The sequence below is a fragment of the Archocentrus centrarchus genome, chromosome 17 (assembly GCF_007364275.1).
Source record: "Archocentrus centrarchus isolate MPI-CPG fArcCen1 chromosome 17, fArcCen1, whole genome shotgun sequence".
In the NCBI taxonomy this organism is placed as follows: domain Eukaryota; kingdom Metazoa; phylum Chordata; class Actinopteri; order Cichliformes; family Cichlidae; genus Archocentrus; species Archocentrus centrarchus.
The window spans coordinates 16,645,847-16,657,199 of record NC_044362.1 but is presented as its reverse complement, the minus strand read 5'-3'; the positions used below and the strand labels follow the sequence as shown (position 1 = coordinate 16,657,199).

The following is an 11,353-nucleotide window of genomic DNA, read 5'->3' as shown; positions in this document are numbered from 1 at the left end:
TTCAAGAAACCAGTTTGAGATTATTTGAGCTTTGTGACCCTGCTGGAAGCAGCTCTCGGAAGATGGATACACTGTGGTCATAAAGGGATGGGCATGGTCAGCAACAATACTCAGGTAGGCTGTGGCATTTAAATGATGCTCAGTTGGTACTATGGCGCCCAAGAAAATATCCCCTACACTATTACACCAGCAGCAGCCTGAAGGGTTGATACAAGGCATGATGGATCCGTGCTTTTCATGTTGGTTACACCAAATTCTGACCCCACCATCTTAATGTGGCAGCTGAAATTGAGAGTAATCAGACCAGGCAACATGTTTTTCCAGTCTTCTGTGGGAAAATTGAACAATTTTGGTGAGCTTGTAAAAACTGTAGCCTCATTTTTTTTTTTTTTGTTCTTAGCTGGCAGGAGCATCCCCCTGTGTGGTCACCTTTCTTTCCTTTTCGTAACGCAGGTCATCTCTGACTATATCTACATGCCTAAATGCAATTTAAAATAGCTTCTAGAATGGCTGCAGATTGTTTTTTGCATTGTTATGTATCATCTTACAGCAGTGACACAAACAAATGTAGTAAACAAATATAATATTTTGTCTGTCTTTATCCAGTTTTCAAAGCACCTCATTAAACTCTGCAGAGCAAAAAAAAAAAGTTTTGGAACTACTTGCTTGACTATATCCCATAAGGTCATAGACATACTGAGATGAGGAAAATAACGAGGTCTTCACGTATCAAAAATGTTTTATTTTTATTCCCTGAATGGTGGCATTAATATGAAAGAGCAGCTATAACATCAGTTTTCAGAATACAATTAGTAAATTATGAGTGTACAACTTTTTGTTTCTCTGGTGAGCGCCCTCATTTCTGACCTTGAAAGTCCTGATCTTAAGGATTAGCTGAAATTTTAAAAAAAGTAATAATAGTTTTTTTGGATAATGCAAAATGTGTGAAGGGGACTGCAAATCAGCTCTGGCAGATTAGGAGAAAGAAGGTTGATTGATGTGCTCGGCCCTTGTCACTTAAACCAGGTTTGTAATAAAAATGTATGTATGTATGTATGTGTGTGTATATATATATATATATATATATATATATAAACCTAATCAACTAAAGTCAGAGTCAAAGCAATATTAATAACTTCTGTCAGCTTTCCAGATTGAAAAACTAGAGTTTGCTCATTATGCTTCCGAGGATGGGGCAAACAAACTCCATTCCTATTCCTATTTGATAAAAACACGTCATGTTGATGGATATTAGCTGTCACTGTCATCTGAACGTAAAGCAGGAGCACTTTGGCGTCTCCAGACAGCCATCCGTTGTTATTGTCGGCCTTGTCCCACACAAACTGATGTGATGTGACAGTGTTAGAGGCACAGTGGCAGTTTAATGTGACGAAGCCAGCCGGCTTCACAATCAATAAACTCAGGGTGCTAACTGTAATAGCCTACACCTGATCCATAAAACACCAACAACAGACAAACCAACTTTGCCACTTTTTGTTTTCTCCTATGCGCTCAATTTCTTTGCAGGACATGAAATGAGCAGATATAATACAAGCAAATAGATCCGAGTTATGAGCTGAATGCATTTGTGTCAAAGAAGGCAAAAGAAGTTTCTCATTTGCCACTTTCTTGCAGTCACACTAAATCTATGAATTTCTAATGTGCATACAAACAGATATTAAGCTCCATATTTGCATGAGCTTTTCCATTTTCACAAAAAGTGTACACATTTCCCAAGAATTGAGACACACAGAGAGGCAGCCCAGTAAGGGTTCTAGTCTAGTCAGAGTATTAAAACATGCGTATGTACATATGCACAGAAAGACCAGAAACTTGTGTGATGGCATGCTGACAGGGGCTGATGTGGTTACAGGTGCTCTTCTATTTCCTTTGGAGTTTTACGTTTCTGCTTTTCTCTCGGGCCGCCAGTGATCGCCTCTTCCTGCTGGACAGGGCTCCCACAGGTCGAATCTTCATCTCAGTGAAGTCAAGGGATGTCAGGTGGCCCTTCCACGGTTCCCAGTTCACCCCCTGACAGCAAGAACAGCAGATTGAGAGAGAAGCAGATTGGGGAAAAGTGGGGACAAGGAGAAATGGCGTATGTTTAGACAGGAGAGCCGTAATGAAAGAGGGAGACAGGGAGCGGAGAGCTCGAGTCGCGGAAGAGGCAAGTGGCATGACAGACAGGCGAAATGACAAGCAGTAATAAATACCTACCGCTGGCTTCATTTCATGTGAGTACAAACTTGTTTTGACTGTTATTGCATTTTGCCGACAAACATTGTGGGAGACATCTGCAACTGCAATATTATGGATGAAATCTCCACAAGAGCAGAGAAATCCCCTGGCATTTCCTTCAGTATCAGTCTTCCTTAGACATAATAACTGTTGTTGTTGTTACCCGAGCAGCCTGGTAAAAACACTTATGGTTTATAGCTGGTGTGAGAAATGTGTTTTCTTATCCCTGCTGATGGATTCTGGCCATTTCTGCTTCACCCCAACAATCCAAAACAAAACAAGTAAAAGTGGGCTGGGGTGAAGTTGTCTTTGATTGCTGACCAGGGAACAGCCTCCCAGTAAGCTTTCTTTTTCTTTTTTTGCTTGTTGTTTATCTATAAGATGGTTAGTAAAGATCCTAAATAACAGTGATATATTTTTTAATTACAAAAGTTAGACGTGGTAGTTCAGGCTGAGTAGGATTGGTAAATAAAAATAGTAAAAGATTTTTGAAATCCAAAAGTTTCAGCACCAGAAAACTGTTCAGGAGACAAGCCTCCGGTGTAATTTGTGTGTGAAAATCTAATAATAAAGATCGACTGATGGGTCTTGTGCGGAAGACCCAAAGTTGTTAACTGGTCACAGTCTCCGGGTCATTGCTACCAGGATAATAAAGTGAGCATTTATCATAATACTGTCAGTATCAAGAGCATGACCTAATGCATCAAAGTTTACATTTAATGTTGCCCATCTAGACAAATAATAGACGGCAAATAGGTTCTATCCTAACATGCTTAACAAGCTGCTTCTCATCCATCTCATATCCAATTCAGTCTGCTTTGACAAAGTGCCATACAATACACAAATACACCAAACAATAAACATCACCACAGACTTCAGCAGCCTTGAGGGGATGTATGGTGTCAACAGCTCTGATATATAAGATGGTGCTAGTTCATTAAACATTTTTTAAAAAAATTCAATGATAAAATCTTAAAAGAGATACTAAAACAAGTGATGAGCCAGTGGAGGGAAGCCAGGATGGGGGAAATGTGTGAGTACCTATTAAAAGATGAGTAGCAGCTTTTTGGACTAACTGCAAGCATGTAAGTGAAGCGTTGCTAAGGCCAACATAAAGTGCATAACAGAAGTCCAAACGAGTTGTGATAAGGCACGAGATAAGGTAAGACATAACACTGTAGTGCAGGGATCCTCAAATCCAGGCCTCGAGGCCTGTGTCCTGCAGGTTTTAGATGTGTCCCTGATCCAACACACCTGAGTCAAACATATAAGTCATTAGCAGGAGTCTGGAGAACTTGACTGCATACTGAGGAGGTAATTCAGCCATTTGAATGAGGTGCATTTTTGTGCATTACATGCTTCAATCAATCACTGCACTTATTTCCCTTTTGGACAATATTGTATATACATATATGTGAGTGTGTGTGCATTTGTGTGTGTGTGTGTGCTATCGTTCACTATCCAACAGTTTGCAGCACTTCAGTTTGCTGCTGAAGTGCTGCAGCCTCATTCACTCACCACACTGTGCCTGGTGTCACCCCATTTGCCGTTGAGGTTGGCCAGGTGACAGTTTTTGTACCACCAGGCGCCACGGTGAGTCAGGGCACAGTTAGTAAGGGCAAGGTCATTATCCGAATCAATAGTAGTCCAGGGCCGGCCTTGGTGGTAGGTCATGGCATCACCTGGTGATCATCAAGAAAATTATTACTGCACAATTATTACTGAAAAGACCACGTTATAGATTCCTCCAGCCACAATATATATCACTGCTGATCTGCTTGCCACTTCTTTTTTTTTCATGTGTTCCCTGTTGGAAGAAATTTAATATAATGCCAAACAAAGAGTGATTCAGTGCTTGCAGCACATGTTGTTTTAGTACGCTGTATTATATGTAGATACAGCGTACTTCTTGCTGTGTGTTTCTGTGTCTGTCTGGATTCAAAGCCCACTTAAGCCCTGCTTTCTTCCCTATATAGATACTGTCTATAACTGACTGAATGTAAGTTTCTGAAACAAATATCCCAACTACTGTTGGTGTACATTTCTTTCTCAGCATCCTACAGCCTGACCGGTGGGGTGCCTCCTGCTTGAAATCCCTCTGTTTTCTGTCCCTGTCTGTTTCATTGCTATATTTGCCATCACCTTTTCACTATAGCTCATTCTATTTAACTGTCACAGAGAGTATAATTCTTAAAAGCTGCGTGTGCTGCCTGCACAGTCTCAACCTTTTATGTTGCCTGTAGCTAAGAAGCAAAAGACTCACCTGCTGTCCCACTGTATTTGCCAATAGTGAGCTTGAACTTCTGCTTGACTGGTGCAATCTTAAAGTTGTCATATACAGCATAGACCCTCTCTGAGCCCAGACCCAAATCGAACCTCAGCTCATACTGAGTGGGAGTGTTGGTAAGCTCATATATTTTATCGAGACCTGAGGGAAAATAGAGAATGTCACGAAGACGGGAGACATCTGTTTGCCATTCAAATGTGCATGTTTACGTCTGCCTTCAGAAAAGCTCCTTTCCCAAAATACTGAAGTGCTCACCAATCCAGAACTCCTCAGTTAAGTTCCCAAAACCTGCAATGTACTGCTTCCAGCGTTTCATGAAGTCCAGCTTGCCAGTGTTACGTCGCTGAAGCACCTAAAAGCAGCAAGCATTTGTAGACGTTACAGAAATTTTTCAAATGATTTGCTTTGGACTGTTGCCTACCACGTCCATCATAAATATTTCAGCAGTAATAACTGTTCAGTGCTATCACTAGGGACATGAACTCAGTCAACGCTGGACTTTCAGGGTTGATGTAGAACAACGTTTTAGAGAGTAAAAAATGTAGCATTGGACAAACTGGGTTGGGTTGTCCATTACTGTATATATATATATATATATATATATGATACAGAAAAAAAAATATATATATAGGTCAGTCTCTATAAAAACTGAAGCAGGTGGGATTAATTCTTATCCTATCACTCACTCACACTCCAAATTTAGGAGCTTAGGAGCAATTCAGTCATACATACATGCTTGTGTTCATTTAATTATTGTCACTGTTAGACCACACTTTGAGCTTTATCCGTCAAAAATTCCTACCAGCCAGCCGCCTCCATCGGTGTCCATGTCACAGTAAACTTCTATTGGTGTGGAGCGGTCACTGTTAATATAGACGGTATACACACCATTCTCCTTATTGCCGTTCTTCATGATCTGAACACAGTCCATGGGGAAGGGGTACAGGACACCAACTAGTGAAGGAGACATGATGGGAAGATTATTAATGCTTATTTCATACTCATGTGTTGTTACAGAGCAACAGGACGATACCCAGTGAACATCTAACATTAAATATGATAAAAAGAATAAACAGAATTTTGCTAAGTGAAGTGGCACAAACCTGTTTTGAAGATGGTTTCTACCACCTTGCTCCTCATGTTCCCCCTGTAGGCAATAATGGTGACAATGTACCTCTTCCCCATCTCCAGACTGGATGCAGCAAAGCTGCGTTCACCGGCTCCAAGCTGCTTTTCAACAGTCTCATGAAAACACATAACAGAACATTCAATATAATAGTGCCATATACGAGGCAGACAAAGTAATGAGTAATGACACTGTATTAAAATTTCAAGTTTAGTTTCTTTGATCCTTGTTCTAAAACACAAAACAAAACAAATAACAACAAAAACAGCTGATTACTTCCAGCAGGTTTGTTTTGTTTGTTGCCACAAGAGGTCAGTGTTCCACAAAGATTAACGTGCACATTTAGCCCCCAGCCTTCTTTCATGAATGTCAGTTAAAAGGCTGATCCTAGGATAATTTGTTTTCCAAAATATTCTGCTTTTATCCAGTACAGATTAAGAGGATTTGTGCATCATTCACTCTTCACCTTCAAAGTTTGTTTTTTGTAATTAAAAGGTTACATTAAAAGTGAGCACAACATAATACCCGGGACACTGTCAGTCCATATGCAATTTGAAATTACACTTTTTGAGTATTATACCATGCTGTATGGCATAAACAGTATTTGTGCTAAACATCATTGCTAGGTACCTCCGTGTTCCCCTCTTCATCTCTGTAGGTGAGGATGTAGCCCTCAATGTCAGCCAGAGGAGGAGTCCAAGTCAAAGAAGCAGATTCCAGTGTCACGTCTGTAGCCCTCAGGTCCTTAGGAGAATCAATGTCTGTGGGGTTGGAGTGCAGATCAAAGTGAATTACAGCAAATTTATTCATTAATGCATCTTATAAAATCAAATCCAGGTTTGGGAAGTAAAGTATTTTTGTGCTCCTTTGACTTTGGTGCCATCACTAAAACTGGGAAGAATACAAAATAATTTACATGAAGAATACCTTTATATGCTTTTCACTGAAGATTTACTAATCCAACGCTCTTTATTTTTCTTCATAAACATAAAATGTAAAGCTTAAGACTCCTACCGTTTAAATTGGCAGTTTAGATTTTCAGAATTTCTCCACATGAAGCTCAACACTAGAGATGACAACCATCTGCCTGCACAGTTACAGTTTGCCTGTGTAGATAAGCCAGCACTTATCCTTTCCCTTATTTAAATGCTTTGGAGGTTTGACCTGAAGCAGAAGCTGAGATAATTTGTCTGACACCAAGATGCTTGTTAGAACAGTGGGCGCTTTAACCTCCCATGGCTCAAGAAATTAAGAGAAGCCTATGCAACCATAAGGCTCAAGATGATCCCAAACCATTTTCCATTTATATTCAGGAATTACCTTTTTGATAAAAGGGCAAAACAGCATGAAGAATGACATTTTGAGCAGCACCTTGGGTATCATTAGCAGAAAGAAATGCTCCTGAAATGTCTGTGAAACAGTTTGGTTTGAGACAGCTTTAAATGACATAATAATAGTGCCTTTTATTAGGTCCAGTAAAGTCACAAATGCAATAACATGTGCCTTTGTGTGTCCCAGATGGTATCATTTGACACAGTAACTTTCCTATTTGAACACAGCGCCACTCTGGGCTGTAGTTGAATTACGATGAGAACAGTTTATCACCCAAAACTCAACCATTTGCTGCCTAATTGAAAAAGATTCAGCTTTCACTTACAGCTCCCAGATGATTTTACAGTTCATCTGTCAGACACAAAGATACCCTTGTTGTAACCTGTTCTCCACGTGCTGCCGCTTTTTACTCAACACTAACTTATGAGGTGCACCCTTTGACCTGGCTAGGCCTCCGGGAACCATATTCCAGCCGGAAAGGTTTAGTTCTAAATAAACAAACACTAACTTTATAATTTCATGTTAATTTAATAAATCAAAGTTCATATAGCATGAAGAATAATAAATAACCCTAGTGGAGATAAATCATCAACCCAATAACAATGTCTGACAATTCTGTCTGTTCATTTGTCTGCTGTAACGTCACTAAAGAAAATCTCTCATTAATTTCTCATTTTAGGAAACAACAGCCTATTCCAATGCTGTTCATCATCATAATCACCTCCATAGGAGGGAAATCTGTGCAACCCTGTGCTCTCTTCACCTGAAAGCCAGGGAGTTTGAATCATCTGCAGCTGCTCAAAGAAAGTGATCCTTTCTCCAACTAGTGTTCCCCAAAACTAAGGACACATGCAGTAATAATTCAGCAGTCTCAGGTGAAAATCTTTTTAACAGTATTAGAGCAAAAGCCTGCCTGAGCTTGTGTATGTGAAAACACCTCAGACTGATTGCTAAGCTAAGGTACTGACGGGCCCTGTGCAGCTTTTCATGCCTAGTAAGAAAGAATATTTTAAGTTAATTGATTTGGATGAACCCACTATTTTCTTCCTCTGCCAGTGCTCTGCCTGTCCAGCACATTTTAAGAAATTCTGACTGGTAGCATTTGTGCAATATTGCGGACACATAAAAAATGGACCCTTGGACTTTGCAGTTCATTATAAAGAAAGTGAATTTGAGCTGCACCATTGTTTATTTATTGGCCATTCTCCACCTTGCCATCATAAACTTTAAACTTTTTTTTTTTTGGCTTTCTCTCCTTAACAGAGAAGTGGACACACAAACAGGTAAATAAAATTCAATTTAAAATGGATCAGTATTTTCAGCATTTGCACGCAGACACTGCTCAGAGTTGGCTCATATAAAGATTCATATAAAGACTATTTTAACAGGAGAAACTACATTGCTCCAAAAAAATTAAAGGAACACTTTTTAATCAGAGTATGAGCATCAACTCAGTTAAACTTCTGAGATATTGCTCTGGTTATTTAAGTAACAGAGGGGGTTGTTAATCAGTTTCAGCTGCTTTGGTGTTAATAAAATTAAGAACAGCTGAACTAGAGGGGCAACAATGAGACAACCCCCCCAAATCAGAAATGTTTTTTTCAGGTGGAGGCCACTGACATGTTTTCCACCTCATCTTTTCTGACTGTTTTTTCACTAGTTTTGCATTTGGCTAGGGTCAGTGTCACTGCTGGTAGCATGAGGTGATATCTGGACCCTACAGAGGTTGCAAAGATAGTACAACTCACTTTATGCCATTGCCAGAAGGTTTGCCGTGTCTCCCAGCACAGTCTCCAGAGCATGGAGGAGATTTCAGGAGACAGGCAGTTACTCTAGGAGAGCTGGACAGGGTCTTAAAAGGTTCTTAGTCTATCAGCAGGACCAATATCTGCTCCTCTGTGCAAGGAGGAACAGGATGAGCCCTGCCAGAGCTACAAAATGACCTCCAGTAGGCCACTGGTGTGAACAATAAGAAAGGTGGCCTGAGGACCACGACATCCTGTAGTGGGCCCTGTGCTCACTGCCCAGCATCATGGAGCCCGATTGGCATTTGCCCTTCAATACCAGAACTGGCAGGTCCACCACTGGTGCCCTGTGCTTTTCAAAGATGAGAGCAGGTTTTGCCCTGAGTATAATGTGACAGGTGTGAAAGGGTCTAGAGAACATTGTGGTGTCTGTAACATCATTCAGAATGTCCAGTTTGGGGGCGGGTCAGTGATGATCTGAGGAAGCATAACCATGGCGGGGTGCACAGACCTCTACATACAGACAGGCTAGGAAATGGCACCCTGACTGCCATTACGTATCAGGGTGAAATCCTTGGACCCATTGCCAGACCCTACACTGGTCTTGTGGGTCCTAGGTTCCTTCTGGTATACAACAATGCCCGGCCTCATGTAGTGAAAGTTTCCAGGCAGTTCCTGGAGGACGAAGCAATTAATACCATGGACTGGCCCCGATGCTCCCCTGACCTAAATCCAATAGAACACCTCTGGAACATTGTGTTTTGGTCCATTCAGTGCCACCAGGTTGCACCTCAGACTGTGCAGGCTCAGTGATGCCCTGCTCCAGATCTGGGAGGAGAGCCCCCAGGACACCATCCGTCAACTGTTGTCAGGCATCCAAGCACGTGGGGGCCAAACAAACTGCTGAGTACCATTCTGAGTTGCTGCAATGACATTTTTGGCAAAATGGACTAGCCTGCCGCATCATTTTTTTTACTTTGATTTTCAGGTTGTTTTTTAATTCAGCCCTCTGTAGGTTGATAATTTTCACTTCCATCAAACAATGTGGCATCCTTTCATTCCCAACACATTGCCCAGTCCATATCAGTATAGATATCCAGCATGATTTTTTTCCCATTATGATCCGACATGTTTTCAGAGTTTTCCTTTAACTTTTTTAAGCAGTGTAATTTTGGACAGTATCCTGTTACTTTGCCCAAATGCATCAATATACTTAAGAATAGAAACCAAGGCTGTAGCAAATTCAAGAAAAGAAAAATGACCTTTTTAAATGTTTCATAAGAAAGAAGAGTTTTAATATTACCAAAAGAAAAAAAATCTGCCTGTTCATGTTGTGTTGACCTGTCTGTGCTTTTGTTGAAATCTTCCTGGTCGCTTTGTCCCTCTTGACAGCCCAGATGTAGACAGTGTAGAGAACTCCAGGCCTCAGGCTAGTCAGCATGTAAGAGGTTGTGTCAGACCCAACTGGGATTTCCTCACTAGAGCCCTCAGAAGAGTTGTAGGTAAGGATGTAGCCATCAATTTCTGCCTTGACTGGATCCCATGACACAGTGAAGCTGGATTCTGTTTCATCTCGGGCTAAGGGGTTAGCAGGAGCATCCAGTTCTAAAGAAAGATGTTAGTAGAAGAGGCTTACTACACTACTCATGCACATAACAACAACTGCTTGTTGTTTCATCTTTCACTAAATCAGGGGGATGAAACAACTTAGCTTGAATTTTCAACAAGCATTAGTATATTGATTGTGAGTACACGATGAAAACTGATACACTGCAACATAAAAATGTCATTTAGAAAACTGGTGGTTTGTGTTCAATTCACAGTCCTCAAGTGGTTTAAAAGAAATGATAAATCAGGACTTCAGTGGAAAACTTCAGTATTCAGCTCCTAAGAGCTCTCTTTTACGGTGTTTTCATCATATCTAAAATTATATCTACTGATTCTGTTTTAATGTGGTCTGATGATCCATTTAAGATGATCTCTCTTTGTCTGGCCAAACAATTTAAAAGGAACATCCAGTTCAGTACAAAAACATGGTTAAGCACTTAGAGAACCAGCATCAAGACTGGACCAGTGACTCTAAAAATCTAGCAGCAGGCTAATTCTGGTGAAGAGGATCACACAAAGAAAATTTAACTGTCTGTCTGACTGTCAGACAGTAAAGTACTTATTAAATGAATGTGCCATTCATATTTGGTATCAAAGATTCTGACAGTGCATCTGCATGATGAAGGGACAATTTTATGCTCAAATATTCTTGTAAAGCTTGGAATTTGTAAAGTTCCAGCTCTGTTTTGCTATGTTATAGGTCCAGGGTGTAATCCAATCCAAGGAATCCAAAAGCATATGTCACTATAGAAAATGGCCTTAAGAGAAGTCTTCCATCTGTGCTTCACTTGCACTTAAAGACTTTGAGAAGCAATTGAAATTAGCATATTGTTGAATAAAAGATGTTGAGATGAAGTTCCCCAGTATGCTGGCTAACCTGCACAAATGAAGAAAGGGACCATCGACTGGAGAAGAACTATAAATGGAGTGACTGCTCTAGATGTGAGCATAACGGTCAACTGGAAAGAACAGGCCAGAGTGCCTCCTTGCACTGCAGGCATGACTGAAAGAGGAAAT

At 40.6% G+C, this 11,353-nt stretch overlaps 1 protein-coding gene across 2 annotated transcripts in view; it reads right to left on the bottom strand.

Moving 5' to 3' along the window:
• Positions 1-1,115: 1,115 nt before the first annotated feature.
• Positions 1,116-11,353, bottom strand: part of tnn (tenascin N) — a 31,656-nt gene continuing 21,418 nt past the window's right edge. Inside the window, exons 11-18 of one of the 2 annotated variants that reach the window (XM_030752206.1) lie at positions 10,070-10,333; positions 6,282-6,412; positions 5,629-5,767; positions 5,328-5,479; positions 4,781-4,877; positions 4,502-4,666; positions 3,757-3,920; positions 1,116-2,031 (exon numbers count right to left, since the gene is read on the bottom strand). In XM_030752206.1, the coding sequence (XP_030608066.1) occupies positions 1,882-2,031; positions 3,757-3,920; positions 4,502-4,666; positions 4,781-4,877; positions 5,328-5,479; positions 5,629-5,767; positions 6,282-6,412; positions 10,070-10,333 (1,262 nt within the window). In that variant the 3' untranslated portion in view covers positions 1,116-1,881. The remainder of the gene's footprint in view (positions 2,032-3,756; positions 3,921-4,501; positions 4,667-4,780; positions 4,878-5,327; positions 5,480-5,628; positions 5,768-6,281; positions 6,413-10,069; positions 10,334-11,353) is intronic. The other variant, XM_030752207.1, reaches the window with a different exon arrangement.